Source organism: Oncorhynchus kisutch, linkage group LG12, assembly GCF_002021735.2.
Source record: "Oncorhynchus kisutch isolate 150728-3 linkage group LG12, Okis_V2, whole genome shotgun sequence".
Lineage (NCBI taxonomy): Eukaryota > Metazoa > Chordata > Actinopteri > Salmoniformes > Salmonidae > Oncorhynchus > Oncorhynchus kisutch.
The window spans coordinates 19,416,465-19,435,285 of NC_034185.2; the positions used below are offsets into that span (position 1 = coordinate 19,416,465).

An 18,821-nucleotide genomic window follows, 5' to 3' on the forward strand; every position below is an offset into this window, starting at 1 on the left:
GCTCAGTCATGCACGGCAGATTCAGGGGGATTTAGGTGGCTCGTCTGCCAGCAATAAAAGACTGAAACAGGATACTTGGGGAGATTAATTACCTAGATAGGCCACGATAATGCCATTTAAATGGGAAAGTAATTAAAGTGCACCTTCCATGAAAATTATTCATTGCTGACGGATTGGGTGACAGACAAATCAGGAGGCATTTACAGAAAGCAACAGGTTAAGTGCCAGAGAGCTTGTGCTTCGGGGAGACCACCGCTGTCTTATTGCAGCTGTTGAATCGGACTGCTTTGCCCGGCTCTCATCAAATTACTGCATGTGGAGGGGCAGAGCAAAAAGAGAGAGAAAAGAATGGGCTCTCAGGTAACGTAAAACCACAGACAAACGCTAGAAAGGAGTATCCGCTTAAGTAGAAAATTACACCGGCTCGGGTGGTGGAAGTCAGTGGGGAATCCTCCGAATCAATCAATCCATTCTGTTTAAGGCCACCATGACAGATTAGGAATCAATCAATGGGCCTTATTGTTCCCAAAAGTGTTACTCTCACCAATGCATTCAGCAATATCCATTTTGTGGTGATGAAGTGTGGATAAGGTGACCGTATAGATTACCACTGGAGAACCTGAGAGTATCGGCTTGCATGGTTGCCCTAGAAGTCCAAATACTTCACACTCCCAACATTTATCTAACTAATTTCACTGTGTTAAGGGAGATTGATTATCCAATCATTACACTAATACTTTTATGTTGCTGTACACCTTCATACAAATGACTGACATCAGACAGTCAAGTAGTCCTGACAATACTAGCAGGCCAACAACTTTGTTGAAAGGGGGATATTTGTTTCTCACGCAAAGCCAGAGCAGAGAGGCTTTTCAGATCAAAGTGAAATGCTTAACTTACATTCATGCGTGTTAGAATGCATATTTCCCTGGGTGGATTGGTAGCAAAGGGAATAGCGTGTTCTTCCCTTTCAATGTTTAAATAGGTTTGTTCATGAGGGCACTCCAATCTCCTTTATAGTACAAATGAAGTTAATCAAACAATAGTTCTCTCAAAATAAACAAATAAGCAATTGTTTATCTGAATCCATTCATCTATAACAATTTATTAAAGAAAGGCTTCCTATATTTTCCATACACTTCACCTCAACAGTTCCACCATGCAAGATGATGTCATAAAGAATAAAAGACAACCCCAATCTTCATCTAGGTGTAAATAATACATGTTGCTTAGTTACAGTATATCCCAGTCCCACTCTGACTCATGCATGCTAGAGGGCTCTGAACACAAACAGCATGGCTCAGCGATAGTAGAAGTTTCTTTCTGATCGCTGCTCCTGGCTAATATGAGCAGTCAGCATTCAAATCATTTCCCACAGCTTTTCCCTTTCTCTCTTTATGATTTTGTTTATGCCTCTTGCTGCTCGTACCTCAACAGCATCATCATCTGTGGCTGAGTGTCCCGCCACCACAACACTCCTATAGCCATTCCACTTAACCAATTCCAATCTTATTTCTACCTTGTTCTCCAGTGAATTTTCTGTCTGAGATGTGCACACACACTCTGTTGAATAAATATGAATGGTTATTCCATGAAAGGTTCCCACTCACTGGCTCCTGCCAGAACAGAAGGCCTCGTTTACAAGTGTGGCGGCATGAAAGCAGCCGGAGCACAGAGGACCTTCGAGGATGGCTCTGCAGAGTTGTCCAGCAACAATAGAGCCCTGATTGAAATGCACTCTCTGTCTAGCTAGCCTAACTTTCCACGAAAAGAAAAACTCCACATCATCAAGATGTGATGACAAATTTCTATTCATTCACCTGTGGAGGAGGTGGTGAGGACTCGAGGGGGGGGAGTCGGATAGAAATCAAGATGATGAACTTGCACTGTGTCTCCAACAGTAGCTATTTAAACACTGAGATGAGAGGTAATTAGGTTTTACTTGGAACAATAAGCACTCAGCACCTTGTACAGTTCCTCAGCTCCACGGCTGCAGCCTGCCTCATCACAGCCTCACTCCACACACTTCCTTTGGTATAATTAGGGGAGGTGTGAATTCCTCATCAGATGGATCACCATCTGCATTCGAGCAGCACTGCGGAGCATTCCTTCCCCCAGTCAGTCCCTCTACTCCTCTCCTCCAGCTCCCTCTCCTCTCCTCTGCACAGGCTGATTATCATGCAGGAGAAGAGAGAGGCACCACCCGCTAGAGGGTTTCTCCTCTCCCTCCTCTCTTTAAGACCTTTTCTGAACCACAGCTCTCTCTCTTCCCCCCCCCATCCCCTTCCCCAGGAAAGGTTAATCAATTCTGGATGATGAGCCGTAAAGGGTTTAATAATGCAGTCATTCTTTAACGATGTGGCCATGCATGCTTGCTCGGAAAGGGGCCATTGTTTTAGGAAGCGCCGACGTTCCAATTACAAAGCGCTGGAGCGTTCCCTAACGGCTCCGGGAAGAGCAGCCGGACACAGTGAGGGGCCAGTGCTAAGAGCTGAGCAGGACGGGGTTAATGTCTGGCCTTCTACGTGCACAACAACACTCAGATTCTTCCTGCTCTCTCACATGAAGATCTCACTAACAATATGTGTTTGCCCATCATCAAACTGAAGCCAAACAATCTCTTACATCCATAATGTTGAAATCAGTCATCATGTATCTAGGCTATAGGTTAATAAAACACATATCAACACATCTCATTACAATAAATAGTGGAGTGCATCTTAAACTAGGTTTGCTTCAAATAGTAGCCTACATAGCTTCAAATAGTAGCCTACATAGCTTCAAATAGTAGCCTACATAGCTTCAAATAGTAGCCTACATAGCTTCAAATAGTAGCCTACATAGCTTCAAATAGTAGCCTACATAGCTTCAAACAGTAGCCTACATAGCTTCAAACAGTAGCCTACATAGCTTCAAACAGTAGCCTACATAGCTTCAAACAGTAGCCTACATAGCTTCAAATAGTAGCCTACATAGCTTCAAACAGTAGCCTACATAGCTTCAAACAGTAGCCTACATAGCTTCAAATAGTAGCCTACATAGCTTCAAAGAGTAGCCTACATAGCTTCAAATTCCTTCCTCATCAAAATGCGTCCCTTTATTTCCTTCCATTTATGACGGCTAAATATTCCTCAGGGTGAGCAGAGTAATTGTCTGTTGTCAACATGTAATTATAAGAGGCTTTGAGAGAGCCATGTGTTAATTGTTTTCCCTGTGTCTTCCTGCAGGTCTCCCTCCTTGCAGTGTCCATGTGTCCTTGGCAAGGCAACCACCAGCACCATCCAGCGTGTGTCTCTGTCATCAACTGTGTCACAGAACATACATCATTCCCTACAGTTTATCCCAAATGTATTCTGCTGCCTGGCAGCAATTACCATCCTATTCCACCCATTTCTCTCTCTGTAACCTTATGGCAATTTAAGAATGGAGGTTGTCGCCATATTCGTTTCTCTACTTTGTTTATTTGATCTTTTCATTTCTCAATACATGCCAAATGTGGTACAATTTTCTATAGTTGCAGAAACGCTGCAGAATGTAACAGATACTGTATGAAGCTTAATCTTACTAGGAGAGTATCATAGCACCATAGGACATGGCTGGATGTGCAGGACTAACCCAATTCTTTCAGCAAAGAATTCAAAGACTTGCAGCTCTTCTCCATTCATGTATAAGGTTGGGTAGGGGTGATACTAAACCCCAAAAGAAAACATCCCTTTCCTCATTTCAGTTAGCCAGTAATCTGAAAGGTGCCTCAAAGTAAAACTTAAATGTATACCACAATAGCCTATTGAGTGCCCCACATGAGTCCCAGAATGCTCATACAAATGTAGGATCTTAATTTGATCACCCTGTTGCAGGAGAACTTTTAAACATTTAAAACTGGTAGTGTATTCAAGGTTTAAAAATGCTTCTGAAGTTTGTAATTTCCACTTTTAAATGTCGGACTTCAGAAAAATGTATCGGCCCCTACAAAAATGTCCATTAATTACAATGCACATAATAATTCATATTTCCTGTTGGTGAAGGGTTATTTTCCTGCTGTAGAAAAGTGACTCAAATTAAAGATCCTACATCTGTAGATACTGGTAAGCAACATGGTTATGATGATAATATTCCCCATACCCTCTCTTATATGCCACAATGGCTATGCAATCCTCTTTTTTGAAATGATTAAACCATACAATCTACTTGCCGTGAAGCCGCTCAACATTTATATTACATTCATTCATCTAACAGACTCCCATCCAGAGCGATCCAAAGGAGCAATCAGGGTCAACACCCTGCTCAAGGCCACGTCGACAGTTCTCCCACACGGTCAAAAACAGGGACCTGTGTAGTCCTCTTTCAATAACACTAGTTAGTAGGTCCTTTTCACGCCAACTGGATTTCATGGATGCTTGAGCATGATGGACACATCTTGTTTGGTGGATCCATAGAAATAATTAACAAATATAAAGATCTAGTGCGGCCTTGAGTTGGAGTGTGTCACCCCAAAAAATACAGCATTTTAATTATGGTAGGTTCCCAGGGGCGTTTAGCGACACGCACTGTTTCCTATGGTAAAACTGGCAGCAAGCCTTGCTACATTAATAATGTTTGCCACCATAGCTCTGACGCACACTTTAAATTAATCTGGGGAATATTCAAACTGTAAATGTTGTGGATAATATCAGCCTATGATCATTAAAGCCAAAGTAGAATGCTTAAGGTACTTAAGGTGCATGTTCTCAATTGAACTTCACTAATGACTTCAGTGCAAAATACCCATATAATTCTGTCAGAATGTGCTGAGACTAAAGAGCAAACTTTTAACATTATATTGTATCCTAAAATGGCCATATTTGACTCACTTATCCTGAACATCTAGAAGACCAAAAAATGCTGCATATGAACATTAATTACATTTCTTTGTAACGCAATCATGAAAGCAATTCCAGCTCACACCAGCCCTCATCAGCCCACACCAGCCCACAGCAGCCCTCACCAGCCCTCAGCAGCCCTCACCAGCCCACACCAGCCCTCATCAGCCCTCACCAGCCTACAGCAGCCCTCATCAGCCCTCAGCAGCCCTCACCAGCCCACACCAGCCCACAGCAGCCCTCACCAGCCCTCAGCAGCCCTCACCAGCCCACACCAGCCCTCACCAGCCCACAAGCAGCCCTCACCAGCCCACACCAGCCCTCATCAGCCCACACCAGCCCTCACCAGCCCACACCAGCCCACAGCAGCCCTCACCAGCCCACAGCAGCCCTCACCAGCCCACACCAGCCCTCATCAGCCCACACCAGCCCTCATCAGCCCACACCAGCCCACAGCAGCCCTCACCAGCCCACACCAGCCCTCACCAGCCCTCACCAGCCCACACCAGCCCACAGCAGCCCTCACCAGCCCACAGCAGCCCTCACCAGCCCACAGCAGCCCTCACCAGCCTACAGCAGCCCTCACCAGCCCACAGCAGCCCTCACCAGCCCACAGCAGCCCTCACCAGCCCACAGCAGCCCTCACCAGCCCACACCAGCCCACAGCAGAGGAATATTGAAGTTCTCCAGCACTTCTACTTTCTCTCAGTGTTCTAGGCAATTAAACTGAACTGAATACTGTAACTCTATGAGCCTACCTGCTTGACTGGTGGCGACGCTGACTGCGGCAAAAAGCCTCTGGGTGCGGCTGAGGTCAGAGACCCCGTTGACGGCCTCCACCTCAAAGGTGTAGTTGGCGTGGGCCAGTAGGTCCACCACATTTACGTAGGTGTCCACTAATTCCGCCTGCTGGGGGGAGTATCCCACGTTCCCCCCGCAAGGCACGCACTCCTCGGGCTCCCAGCTGCAGCGCCGGCACATAATCCTGTAGGTGACGTCGTTGCGACCGCCCATGTCGGCCGGCGGGCTCCACTCCAGGCTGACGGTGGTCTGGTTGATGTTGTAAACCAGGTTCTGTGGTGCCGAGGGAGGTCCTGTCAGGGCAGGAGGGAAGACAATGAGAGGAGGGAGAGGAGGAAAGGCGGGAGACGAGGGAGAGTTAAATAACAGAGTGCCAGGGAAGGAAAGTGACAGCCAACCATATGTGTGCACTGACTGGATCTGTGGTTCACCGTTCTGTTCTGTTCCCTCAGACTGAATGCCACGGGACATGCCAGCTCTAAGCCTGACACACAATTATGACAGAACTCAGATCTAAAAAGAAAAACTAGTGCAGGTCGTCAGAGGAAGTTAAATACAAGTAAGGTCAATGTAGAGGAGGTGCTGAAATGGAAATAACCAATGGAGACCATTATAATGCAAAATGACTGCATTACTACCACTCTGATATGATGCTGTGCATGCTAAATATGAATGTTAATCGTTAGCCACTGGTCGTGTGCCCAACGTCATTTGTTTTCTCCCATTTAAGGGGTGTTTTCATTGTTAATCAGCAACAATGATGAATTATTCATGTCTGAAGTATTCAACATTGTAATGTCAAGTGTGCAACAGAATTGACTTTTGAGTGTGATTATCCTTTTATAGAGATTTGACCTATTGAAAGGTGTGAATGGCTCATGCCAGGACAAGGTAGACCCTTTTTGGATGCCCGCTCTCTTCATTCGATGGTCATGCATCCACAATTCACAAATCAGTGTTTACATTAAAACATGGAATAGGCCTATATGAAAAAATTTAAGATTTGTAGGAATATCCCATTTTGAAATGATTAAGATGTCATTACATTGTATAATTATTCATCCTGAACGGAGGATAAAAGGGAGGCATAAAAGGGCATTATTAGCTCCCCCTCAGTCCTTATTAGCTCCCAAAATATAATTATCCCATGGTGAGACAAAGGGTTTCCTTTCCAATGAATTGCAGAGACACTAAACATATACATTCGAGTAAAATAGGCAGACAGACAAGTCTGACTCACCCCAGAATTTACAAGTGAAATTAAATCTCACAACAGCCTCACAACAGCATATAGAATAACAATCAGTTCCAGAAAGTCTCCAAACTGCACTACACAAACCATTGCCCTCTGAACAGGGGGTGTAATGGCAAAGAATGACATTCCTCTCATAAAAACAATGATTTACAAATTGCTGCTTTTATCATTCAAATGCCAGCCCTTGTTTTTATGACCCAGATGTTTACATACTGTACACTTGAAATTGAGTGCTCGTTTTATAGCCCCCTTAATGCACCATACAGATGTAGAATCTTAATCATACACAGTTTGCTACAACAGGAAAATAGTCCTGCAGCAACAGGAAATGTGTATTATAATTACTGGACATTTTGTTGTAGGGGTTGACACATTTTCCGTTAGGGCAAATAAAGTCTGACGATTGAAAGTGGAAATTAGAAACTTTAGAAGCCTTTTTAAACTTTGAATACCTACATCTGTAGATTATGATTTGTAATCTTTGTTCATGAGCATTTTTAAGAATGGTTCCTCTAGTGAACCCTCGCAAGGAGCTTCTCAACCCATTTAATGAGACAGACATATTTACAAACAGGTAATAGGTATGCTTAGAGTGAAAACTACAATCGTCTGTGTCAAAAATACTGCACATTTTGTTATTTTACTCATTCCTCCCAGAGAGAGAAGATGGTGAGACTCGGGGCTCTGGAGATGAAAGAGACACCTGTGGCAGGTGAAGAGGAGTGGCGGCGAGATTCTAGCGAGCACCAAGGCACAACTTCAGCACTGTCGCCGACACTCAACCTGCGTCCTTAAGAATCTTCAGGTACAAAGAGCGAGAGTCACACAAACAAGCACACGCGCACGCACACACACACACACACACACACACACACACACACACACACACACACACACACACACACACACACACACACACACACACACACACACACACACACACACGTCTCTGGGGTCTGTTGGTACTGCATTACAATGATCACGGATACCAACAGAAAATAGCTAGTTTTACTCAGCCACTCTCATTGGGTCTCAAGTGACAAAGACCAGGGCAGTGATTTCAGAGATAACAGCTGGAGGAGGATATTGAAATAGAATTTGAGTGGCCTGTGTTTTGGTCTTGGTCTTGTTTTTGCAGACATGCAATACGGTGCAAGCTTCCCCTCTTTGTCCTTGGCTAGACATAGTGCTTCCTGTTCACTGGGTTGGCTTGGTTCCCTGCCTCGACACAGTCCTCTCCAAGCCACTGTAGGGTGAGGTGACACTGTCCTCCCCCCGCCTCACCTGCAGCTCGGAGGCGCGACACATCCCGAGTGTCCACCGTCTGTCTGCTGATCCTGGTAGCTCAAGGGCTTGCTGCTCTCGCCTCTGTCTCTTTATGTTTCCCTCTCTCACCCCCCTTCCAGGTGAAGTTTAATTTCCCTCTCTCACCCCCTCCTCCCAGTGAAGTTTAATTTCCCTCTATCACCCCCTCCTCCTGGTGAAGTTTAATTTCCCTCTCTTACCCCCTCCTCCCAGTGAAGTTTCCTTTCCCTCTGTCACCCCCTCCTCTAGGTGATATTTCTATTCCCTCTCTCACCCCCTTCTCCAGGTGAAGTTTAATTTCCATCTCTCACCCCCTCCTCCCAGTGAAGTTTAATTTCCCTCTCTCACCCCCTCCTCTCAGTGAAGCTTAATTTCCCTCTCTCACCCCCTCCTCCCAGTGAAGTTTAATTTCCCTCTCTCACCCCCTCCTCCCAGTGAAGTTTAATTTCCCTCTATCACCCCCTCATCCTGGTGAAGTTTAATTTCCCTCTCTTACCCCCTCCTCCCAGTGAAGTTTCCTTTCCCTCTGTCACCCCCTCCTCTAGGTGATATTTTTATTCCCTCTCTCACCCCCTTCTCCAGGTGAAGTTTAATTTCCCTCTTACACCCCCTTCTCCAGGTGAAGTTTCCTTTCCCTCTCTCACCCCCTCCTCCTGGTGAAGTTTCCTTTCCCTCTCTCACCCCCTCCTCCTGGTGAAGTTTCCTTTCCCTCTCTCACCCCCTCCTCCTGGTGAAGTTTCCTTTCCCTCTCTCACCCCCTCCTCCGGGTGAAGTTTCCTTTCCCTCTCTCACCCCCTCCTCCTGGTGAAGTTTCCTTTCCCTCTCTCACCCCCTCCTCCTGGTGAAGTTTCCTTTCCCTCTCTCACCCCCTCCTCCTGGTGAAGTTTCCTTTCCCTCTCTCACCCCCTCCTCCTGGTGAAGTTTCCTTTCCCTCTCTCACCCCCTCCTCCCGGTGAAGTTTCCTTTCCCTCTCTCATCCCCTCCTCCCGGTGAAGTTTCCTTTCAATCTCTCACACCCTCCTCCCGGTGAAGTTTCCTTTCCCTCTCTCACCCCCTCCTCCCGGTGAAGTTTCCTTTCCCTCTCTCACCCCCTCCTCCCGGTGAAGTTTCCTTTCCCTCTCTCGCCCCCTCCTCCTGGTGAAGTTTCCTTTCCCTCTCTCACCCCCTCCTCCTGGTGAAGTTTCCTTTCCCTCTCTCACCCCCTCCTCCTGGTGAAGTTTCCTTTCCCTCTCTCACCCCCTCCTCCAGGTGAAGTTTCCTTTCCCTCTCTCACCCCCTCCTCCTGGTGAAGTTTCCTTTCCCTCTCTCACCCCCTCCTCCTGGTGAAGTTTCCTTTCCCTCTCTCACCCCCTCCTCCGGGTGAAGTTTCCTTTCCCTCTCTCACCCCCTCCTCCTGGTGAAGTTTCCTTTCCCTCTCTCACCCCCTCCTCCTGGTGAAGTTTCCTTTCCCTCTCTCACCCCCACCTCCTGGTGAAGTTTCCTTTCCCTCTCTCACCCCCTCCTCCTGGTGAAGTTTCCTTTCCCTCTCTCACCCCCTCCTCCTGGTGAAGTTTCCTTTCCCTCTCTCATCCCCTCCTCCTGGTGAAGTTTCCTTTCAATCTCTCACCCCCTCCTCCCGGTGAAGTTTCCTTTCCCTCTCTTACCCCCTCCTCCCAGTGAAGTTTCCTTTCCCTCTGTCACCCCCTCCTCTAGGTGATATTTTTATTCCCTCTCTCACCCCCTTCTCCAGGTGAAGTTTAATTTCCCTCTTACACCCCCTTCTCCAGGTGAAGTTTCCTTTCCCTCTCTCACCCCCTCCTCCTGGTGAAGTTTCCTTTCCCTCTCTCACCCCCTCCTCCTGGTGAAGTTTCCTTTCCCTCTCTCACCCTCTCCTCCTGGTGAAGTTTCCTTTCCCTCTCTCACCCCCTCCTCATGGTGAAGTTTCCTTTCCCTCTCTCACCCCCTCCTCCTGGTGAAGTTTCCTTTCCCTCTCTCACCCCCTCCTCCTGGTGAAGTTTCCTTTCCCTCTCTCACCCCTTCCTCCTGGTGAAGTTTCCTTTCCCTCTCTCACCCCCTCCTCCTGGTGAAGTTTCCTTTCCCTCTCTCACCCCCTCCTCCTGGTGAAGTTTCCTTTCCCTCTCTCACCCCCTCCTCCCGGTGAAGTTTCCTTTCCCTCTCTCATCCCCTCCTCCCGGTGAAGTTTCCTTTCAATCTCTCACCCCCTCCTCCCGGTGAAGTTTCCTTTCCCTCTCTCACCCCCTCCTCCCGGTGAAGTTTCCTTTCCCTCTCTCACCCCCTCCTCCCGGTGAAGTTTCCTTTCCCTCTCTCGCCCCCTCCTCCTGGTGAAGTTTCCTTTCCCTCTCTCACCCCCTCCTCCTGGTGAAGTTTCCTTTCCCTCTCTCACCCCCTCCTCCTGGTGAAGTTTCCTTTCCCTCTCTCACCCCCTCCTCCAGGTGAAGTTTCCTTTCCCTCTCTCACCCCCTCCTCCTGGTGAAGTTTCCTTTCCCTCTCTCACCCCCTCCTCCTGGTGAAGTTTCCTTTCCCTCTCTCACCCCCTCCTCCTGGTGAAGTTTCCTTTCCCTCTCTCACCCCCTCCTCCTGGTGAAGTTTCCTTTCCCTCTCTCACCCCCTCCTCCGGGTGTAGTTTCCTTTCCCTCTCTCACCCCCTCCTCCTGGTGAAGTTTCCTTTCCCTCTCTCACCCCCTCCTCCTGGTGAAGTTTCCTTTCCCTCTCTCACCCCCTCCTCCTGGTGAAGTTTCCTTTCCCTCTCTCACCCCCTCCTCCTGGTGAAGTTTCCTTTCCCTCTCTCACCCCCTCCTCCTGGTGAAGTTTCCTTTCCCTCTCTCATCCCCTCCTCCTGGTGAAGTTTCCTTTCAATCTCTCACCCCCTCCTCCCGGTGAAGTTTCCTTTCCCTCTCTTACCCCCTCCTCCCAGTGAAGTTTCCTTTCCCTCTGTCACCCCCTCCTCTAGGTGATATTTTTATTCCCTCTCTCACCCCCTTCTCCAGGTGAAGTTTAATTTCCCTCTTACACCCCCTTCTCCAGGTGAAGTTTCCTTTCCCTCTCTCACCCCCTCCTCCTGGTGAAGTTTCCTTTCCCTCTCTCATCCCCTCCTCCTGGTGAAGTTTCCTTTCCCTCTCTCACCCTCTCCTCCTGGTGAAGTTTCCTTTCCCTCTCTCACCCCCTCCTCCTGGTGAAGTTTCCTTTCCCTCTCTCACCCCCTCCTCCGGGTGAAGTTTCCTTCCCCTCTCTCATCCCCGCCTCCTGGTGAAGTTTCCTTTCCCTCTCTCACCCCCTCCTCCTGGTGAAGTTTCCTTTCCCTCTCTCACCCCCTCCTCCTGGTGAAGTTTCCTTTCCCTCTCTCACCCCCTCCTCCTGGTGAAGTTTCCTTTCCCTCTCTCACCCCCTCCTCCTGGTGAAGTTTCCTTTCCCTCTCTCACCCCCTCCTCCAGGTGAAGTTTCCTTTCCCTCTCTCACCCCCTCCTCCTGGTGAAGTTTCCTTTCCCTCTCTCACCCCCTCCTCCTGGTGAAGTTTCCTTTCAATCTCTCAACCCCTCCTCCCGGTGAAGTTTCCTTTCCCTCTCTTACCCCCTCCTCCCAGTGAAGTTTCCTTTCCCTCTGTCACCCCCTCCTCTAGGTGATATTTTTATTCCCTCTCTCACCCCCTTCTCCAGGTGAAGTTTAATTTCCCTCTTACACCCCCTTCTCCAGGTGAAGTTTCCTTTCCCTCACCCTCTCCTCCTGGTGAAGTTTCCTTTCCCTCTCTTACCCCCTCCTCCCAGTGAAGTTTCCTTTCCCTCTCTCACCCCCTCCTCCTGGTGAAGTTTCCTTTCCTTCTCTCACCCCCTCCTCCTGGTGAAGTTTCCATTCAATCTCTCACCCCCTCCTCCCGGTGAAGTTTCCTTTCCCTCTCTTACCCCCTCCTCCCAGTGAAGTTTCCTTTCCCTCTGTCACCCCCTCCTCTAGGTGATATTTCTATTCCCTCTCTCACCCCCTTCTCCAGGTGAAGTTTAATTTCCCTCTTACACCCCCTTCTCCAGGTGAAGTTTCCTTTCCCTCTCTCACCCCCTCCTCCCGGTGAAGTTTCCTTTCCCTCTCTCGCCCCCTCCTCCTGGTGAAGTTTCCTTTCCCTCTCTCACCCCCTCCTCCTGGTGAAGTTTCCTTTCCCTCTCTCACCCCCTCCTCCTGGTGAAGTTTCCTTTCCCTCTCTCACCCCCTCCTCCAGGTGAAGTTTCCTTTCCCTCTCTCACCCCCTCCTCCTGGTGAAGTTTCCTTTCCCTCTCTCACCCCCTCCTCCTGGTGAAGTTTCCTTTCCCTCTCTCACCCCCTCCTCCTGGTGAAGTTTCCTTTCCCTCTCTCACCCCCTCCTCCTGGTGAAGTTTCCTTTCCCTCTCTCACCCCCTCCTCCTGGTGAAGTTTCCTTTCCCTCTCTCACCCCCTCCTCCTGGTGAAGTTTCCTTTCCCTCTCTCACCTCCTCCTCCGGGTGAAGTTTCCTTTCCCTCTCTCACCCCCCTCCTCCTGGTGAAGTTTCCTTTCCCTCTCTCACCCCCTCCTCCTGGTGAAGTTTCCTTTCCCTCTCTCACCCCCTCCTCCTGGTGAAGTTTCCTTTCCCTCTCTCACCCCCTCCTCCTGGTGAAGTTTCCTTTCCCTCTCTCACCCCCTCCTCCTGGTGAAGTTTCCTTTCCCTCTCTCACCCCCTCCTCCTGGTGAAGTTTCCTTTCCCTCTCTCATCCCCTCCTCCTGGTGAAGTTTCCTTTCAATCTCTCACCCCCTCCTCCCGGTGAAGTTTCCTTTCCCTCTCTTACCCCCTCCTCCCAGTGAAGTTTCCTTTCCCTCTGTCACCCCCTCCTCTAGGTGATATTTTTATTCCCTCTCTCACCCCCTTCTCCAGGTGAAGTTTAATTTCCCTCTTACACCCCCTTCTCCAGGTGAAGTTTCCTTTCGCTCTCTCACCCCCTCCTCCTGGTGAAGTTTCCTTTCCCTCTCTCACCCCCTCCTCCTGGTGAAGTTTCCTTTCCCTCTCTCACCCTCTCCTCCTGGTGAAGTTTCCTTTCCCTCTCTCACCCCCTCCTCCTGGTGAAGTTTCCTTTCCCTCTGTCACCCCCTCCTCTAGGTGATATTTTTATTCCCTCTCTCACCCCCTTCTCCAGGTGAAGTTTAATTTCCCTCTTACACCCCCTTCTCCAGGTGAAGTTTCCTTTCCCTCTCTCACCCCCTCCTCCTGGTGAAGTTTCCTTTCCCTCTCTCACCCCCTCCTCCTGGTGAAGTTTCCTTTCCCTCTCTCATCCCCTCCTCCTGGTGAAGTTTCCTTTCAATCTCTCACCCCCTCCTCCCGGTGAAGTTTCCTTTCCCTCTCTTACCCCCTCCTCCCAGTGAAGTTTCCTTTCCCTCTGTCACCCCCTCCTCTAGGTGATATTTTTATTCCCTCTCCCACCCCCTTCTCCAGGTGAAGTTTAATTTCCCTCTTACACCCCCTTCTCCAGGTGAAGTTTCCTTTCCCTCTCTCACCCCCTCCTCCTGGTGAAGTTTCCTTTCCCTCTCTCACCCCCTCCTCCTGGTGAAGTTTCCTTTCCCTCTCTCACCCTCTCCTCCTGGTGAAGTTTCCTTTCCCTCTCTCACCCCCTCCTCCTGGTGAACTTTCCTTTCCCTCTCTCACCCCCTCCTCCGGGTGAAGTTTCCTTTCCCTCTCTCATCCCCTCCTCCTGGTGAAGTTTCCTTTCCCTCTCTCACCCCCTCCTCCTGGTGAAGTTTCCTTTCCCTCTCTCACCCCCTCCTCCTGGTGAAGTTTCCTTTCCCTCTCTCACCCCCTCCTCCTGGTGAAGTTTCCTTTCCCTCTCTCACCCCCTCCTCCTGGTGAAGTTTCCTTTCCCTCTCTCACCCCCTCCTCCGGGTGAAGTTTCCTTTCCCTCTCTCACCCCCTCCTCCTGGTGAAGTTTCCTTTCCCTCTCTCACCCCCTCCTCCTGGTGAAGTTTCCTTTCCCTCTCTCACCCCCTCCTCCTGGTGAAGTTTCCTTTCCCTCTCTCACCTCCTCCTCCGGGTGAAGTTTCCTTTCCCTCTCTCACCCCCTCCTCCTGGTGAAGTTTCCTTTCCCTCTCTCACCCCCTCCTCCTGGTGAAGTTTCCTTTCCCTCTCTCACCCCCTCCTCCTGGTGAAGTTTCCTTTCCCTCTCTCACCCCCTCCTCCTGGTGAAGTTTCCTTTCCCTCTCTCATCCCCTCCTCCTGGTGAAGTTTCCTTTCAATCTCTCACCCCCTCCTCCCGGTGAAGTTTCCTTTCCCTCTCTTACCCCCTCCTCCCAGTGAAGTTTCCTTTCCCTCTGTCACCCCCTCCTCTAGGTGATATTTTTATTCCCTCTCTCACCCCCTTCTCCAGGTGAAGTTTAATTTCCCTCTTACACCCCCTTCTCCAGGTGAAGTTTCCTTTCGCTCTCTCACCCCCTCCTCCTGGTGAAGTTTCCTTTCCCTCTCTCACCCCCTCCTCCTGGTGAAGTTTCCTTTCCCTCTCTCACCCTCTCCTCCTGGTGAAGTTTCCTTTCCCTCTCTCACCCCCTCCTCCTGGTGAAGTTTCCTTTCCCTCTGTCACCCCCTCCTCTAGGTGATATTTTTATTCCCTCTCTCACCCCCTTCTCCAGGTGAAGTTTAATTTCCCTCTTACACCCCCTTCTCCAGGTGAAGTTTCCTTTCCCTCTCTCACCCCCTCCTCCTGGTGAAGTTTCCTTTCCCTCTCTCATCCCCTCCTCCTGGTGAAGTTTCCTTTCAATCTCTCACCCCCTCCTCCCGGTGAAGTTTCCTTTCCCTCTCTTACCCCCTCCTCCCAGTGAAGTTTCCTTTCCATCTGTCACCCCCTCCTCTAGGTGATATTTTTATTCCCTCTCCCACCCCCTTCTCCAGGTGAAGTTTAATTTCCCTCTTACACCCCCTTCTCCAGGTGAAGTTTCCTTTCCCTCTCTCACCCCCTCCTCCTGGTGAAGTTTCCTTTCCCTCTCTCACCCCCTCCTCCTGGTGAAGTTTCCTTTCCCTCTCTCACCCTCTCCTCCTGGTGAAGTTTCCTTTCCCTCTCTCACCCCCTCCTCCTGGTGAAGTTTCCTTTCCCTCTCTCACCCCCTCCTCCGGGTGAAGTTTCCTTTCCCTCTCTCATCCCCTCCTCCTGGTGAAGTTTCCTTTCCCTCTCTCACCCCCTCCTCCTGGTGAAGTTTCCTTTCCCTCTCTCACCCCCTCCTCCTGGTGAAGTTTCCTTTCCCTCTCTCACCCCCTCCTCCGGGTGAAGTTTCCTTTCCCTCTCTCACCCCCTCCTCCTGGTGAAGTTTCCTTTCCCTCTCTCACCCCCTCCTCCTGGTGAAGTTTCCTTTCCCTCTCTCACCCCCTCCTCCTGGTGAAGTTTCCTTTCCCTCTCTCACCTCCTCCTCCGGGTGAAGTTTCCTTTCCCTCTCTCACCCCCTCCTCCTGGTGAAGTTTCCTTTCCCTCTCTCACCCCCTCCTCCTGGTGAAGTTTCCTTTCCCTCTCTCACCCCCTCCTCCTGGTGAAGTTTCCTTTCCCTCTCTCACCCCCTCCTCCTGGTGAAGTTTCCTTTCCCTCTCTCACCCCCTCCTCCTGGTGAAGTTTCCTTTCCCTCTCTCATCCCCTCCTCCTGGTGAAGTTTCCTTTCAATCTCTCACCCCCTCCTCCCGGTGAAGTTTCCTTTCCCTCTCTTACCCCCTCCTCCCAGTGAAGTTTCCTTTCCCTCTGTCACCCCCTCCTCTAGGTGATATTTTTATTCCCTCTCTCACCCCCTTCTCCAGGTGAAGTTTAATTTCCCTCTTACACCCCCTTCTCCAGGTGAAGTTTCCTTTCGCTCTCTCACCCCCTCCTCCTGGTGAAGTTTCCTTTCCCTCTCTCACCCCCTCCTCCTGGTGAAGTTTCCTTTCCCTCTCTCACCCTCTCCTCCTGGTGAAGTTTCCTTTCCCTCTCTCACCCCCTCCTCCTGGTGAAGTTTCCTTTCCCTCTCTCACCCCCTCCTCCGGGTGAAGTTTCCTTTCCCTCTCTCATCCCCTCCTCCTGGTGAAGTTTCCTTTCCCTCTCTCACCCCCTCCTCCTGGTGAAGTTTCCTTTCCCTCTCTCACCCCCTCCTCCTGGTGAAGTTTCCTTTCCCTCTCTCACCCCCTCCTCCTGGTGAAGTTTCCTTTCCCTCTCTCACCCCCTCCTCCCGGTGAAGTTTCCTTTCCCTCTCTCACCCCCTCCTCCTGGTGAAGTTTCCTTTCCCTCTCTCACCCCCTCCTCCTGGTGAAGTTTCCTTTCCCTCTCTCACCCCCTCCTCCTGGTGAAGTTTCCTTTCCCTCTCTCACCCCCTCCTCCTGGTGAAGTTTCCTTTCCCTCTCTCACCCCCTCCTCCTGGTGAAGTTTCCTTTCCCTCTCTCACCCCCTCCTCCTGTTGAAGTTTCCTTTCCCTCTCTCACCCCCTCCTCCTGGTGAAGTTTCCTTTCCCTCTCTCATCCCCTCCTCCCGGTGAAGTTTCCTTTCAATCTCTCACCCCCTCCTCCCGGTGAAGTTTCCTTTCCCTCTCTCACCCCCTCCTCCCGGTGAAGTTTCCTTTCCCTCTCTCACCCCCTCCTCCTGGTGAAGTTTCCTTTCCCTCTCTCACCCCCTCTTCCTGGTGAAGTTTCCTTTCCCTCTCTCACCCCCTCCTCCTGGTGAAGTTTCCTTTCCCTCTCTCACCCCCTCCTCCTGGTGAAGTTTCCTTTCCCTCTCTCACCCCTTCCTCTTGGTGAAGTTTCCTTTCCCTTCTCTTACCCCCCCCTCCCGGTGAAGTTTCATTTCACGGATTGACCTTCCATAGCCCTCACAGTCTGAGATGTCTCAGTCACATGCTAGCTTCTTCCTTCCAACACGGCATTGTGTTGTGTGCGCATATGTGTGTGTCAGCACGCACGTACGTGTGTGTGTGCGTGCGTGTGAGTCTGTGCATGTGTGTCCTGCCACCTCCTTCTCATAGCGTAATGCAGCTATTTCTCCAGAGACAGGGTGAACCTGTGATATTGCTGATGAATAACCGCCTCTGACAGCACGTTCTCACTCCCCCAAAGTGTCAACAGAATCTAATGGACGTTTCTCAACTGAATTATATTGTATAAATCAAGATGGCTGACTATTTTGGTTAATAGCAGTTAGTTGATAATTAGGTCATCTTCCTGAGCCTGTCGCTTGTCTGTTTAGAGTTGAGTTAGTCAGAGGGCTTAGGAGAAAAGAATCCTGTGCTTATCTGGTGTGAGAGAAAGCTGCGCTGGGAGAGAGAAGTGCTCCAGGCTGTCTCAGCCCTCCACTGCCCTACAGATATACAATCTTAATTTGATCACCCTGTTGCAGGAAATGTAAAACTTTGGAGTTTAAAAAGACTTCTGAAGGTTGTAATTTTCATTTAGAAATGTCAGACTTGATTTGACCTTAAATAAAATGTATCAACCCCTACAAAAATTATAATCCACATAATAATTAACATTTCCTGTTGCTGCAAAATTATTTCCCTGCTTTAGCAAACTGTCTCAAATTCAAATCATACATCTGTATTAGCTCACTAATTGGAGGGATGGAAGGAGAAAGGGGAGGCTGGTATTCAAATCAGCCAAGCAGTAATCCTTAATCTACAAACACGTGTCATGACCTTTGACCTGGGTGATTAAAACTTGGCTGAGTGAAGCCATGCAGAAGAGAGGGAGGCTGTGATAGGAGGAGAGGAGTGGGGCTCTTACATTTCACTGGCACCCGAACACCCCCTAGCAACTACAGGCAGGAATCAGAATGGACTCTGTTTCTTTCTCTCTGTTTCTCTCTGTTTCTCTCTGTTTCTCTCACTCCCTTTCCCTCTCCCTATGTGAGATGTCAACTTGTTGAGGTGGCAAATTTGAGTGGGACGGGGGGCGAGAGGAGCTGGGGGGAAGGAAGGGGGAGATGGGGAAGAGGGGCTGGAAGGGGGAAGGGGGTGAGATGGCTGATCACAACTGCCCTTTTCAGATGCTACTACCACCAGCACTATTCACAGCTGTCACATGATTGATACCCACTCCCCAACCAGTCAACAGCTTCAAGTCTTTGCCCCAGCTTCTGCTTGGAATTTTTTTTGCAGCATTCCTGCAGTGTCACCCGCATACAGTTCTCATTATCTCTTGGCTTTGCATAAAAATGGAGTAAGCAAATATTGTAAAAAGATTATCATACAATGTTTTTTTCCCTTCTCTCCCAACATGCAATATTTGCAACAATTATAATGCAAAATATATTGTTTGACTAGTGTCCTAATTTTTGTTCTGCGTGGCTTTTTGCCTCTTGCAGTGAATTACCTCCCGAGATGTTGCATCTTTACATTCCCCTTCATCCAATCTTCATCTTAGATGTCTAATCCATCTGCTGCAGAGATCTATCTGTTTGTGCAGAGCCTAACATAAGGGAGGTTTACAAGCGCCCATTTCAAAATATGTCAATCAAGCTGTTTGCTCAAGCAATGTAAATTCACTTTGGTTTACTATTGTACCCCAGACCATACAAGACCCCACAAAGAAAATGTCCACGAACATTGATGTGGTCACAATAACTTCATCCAGCAATAATTTACATATGCAGGCATAAAATAATTGTTAACCTTCTCTATTGGT

The 18,821-nt window shown here is 49.3% G+C and overlaps 1 protein-coding gene across 2 annotated transcripts in view; it reads right to left on the reverse strand.

Moving 5' to 3' along the window:
• Positions 1 to 18,821, reverse strand: part of LOC109900658 (ephrin type-A receptor 7) — an 87,048-nt gene that overhangs the window by 41,422 nt on the left and 26,805 nt on the right. For both annotated transcript variants that reach the window (XM_031837059.1, XM_031837060.1), the window contains exon 5: positions 5,618 to 5,953. In XM_031837059.1, the coding sequence (XP_031692919.1) occupies positions 5,618 to 5,953 (336 nt within the window). The remainder of the gene's footprint in view (positions 1 to 5,617; positions 5,954 to 18,821) is intronic.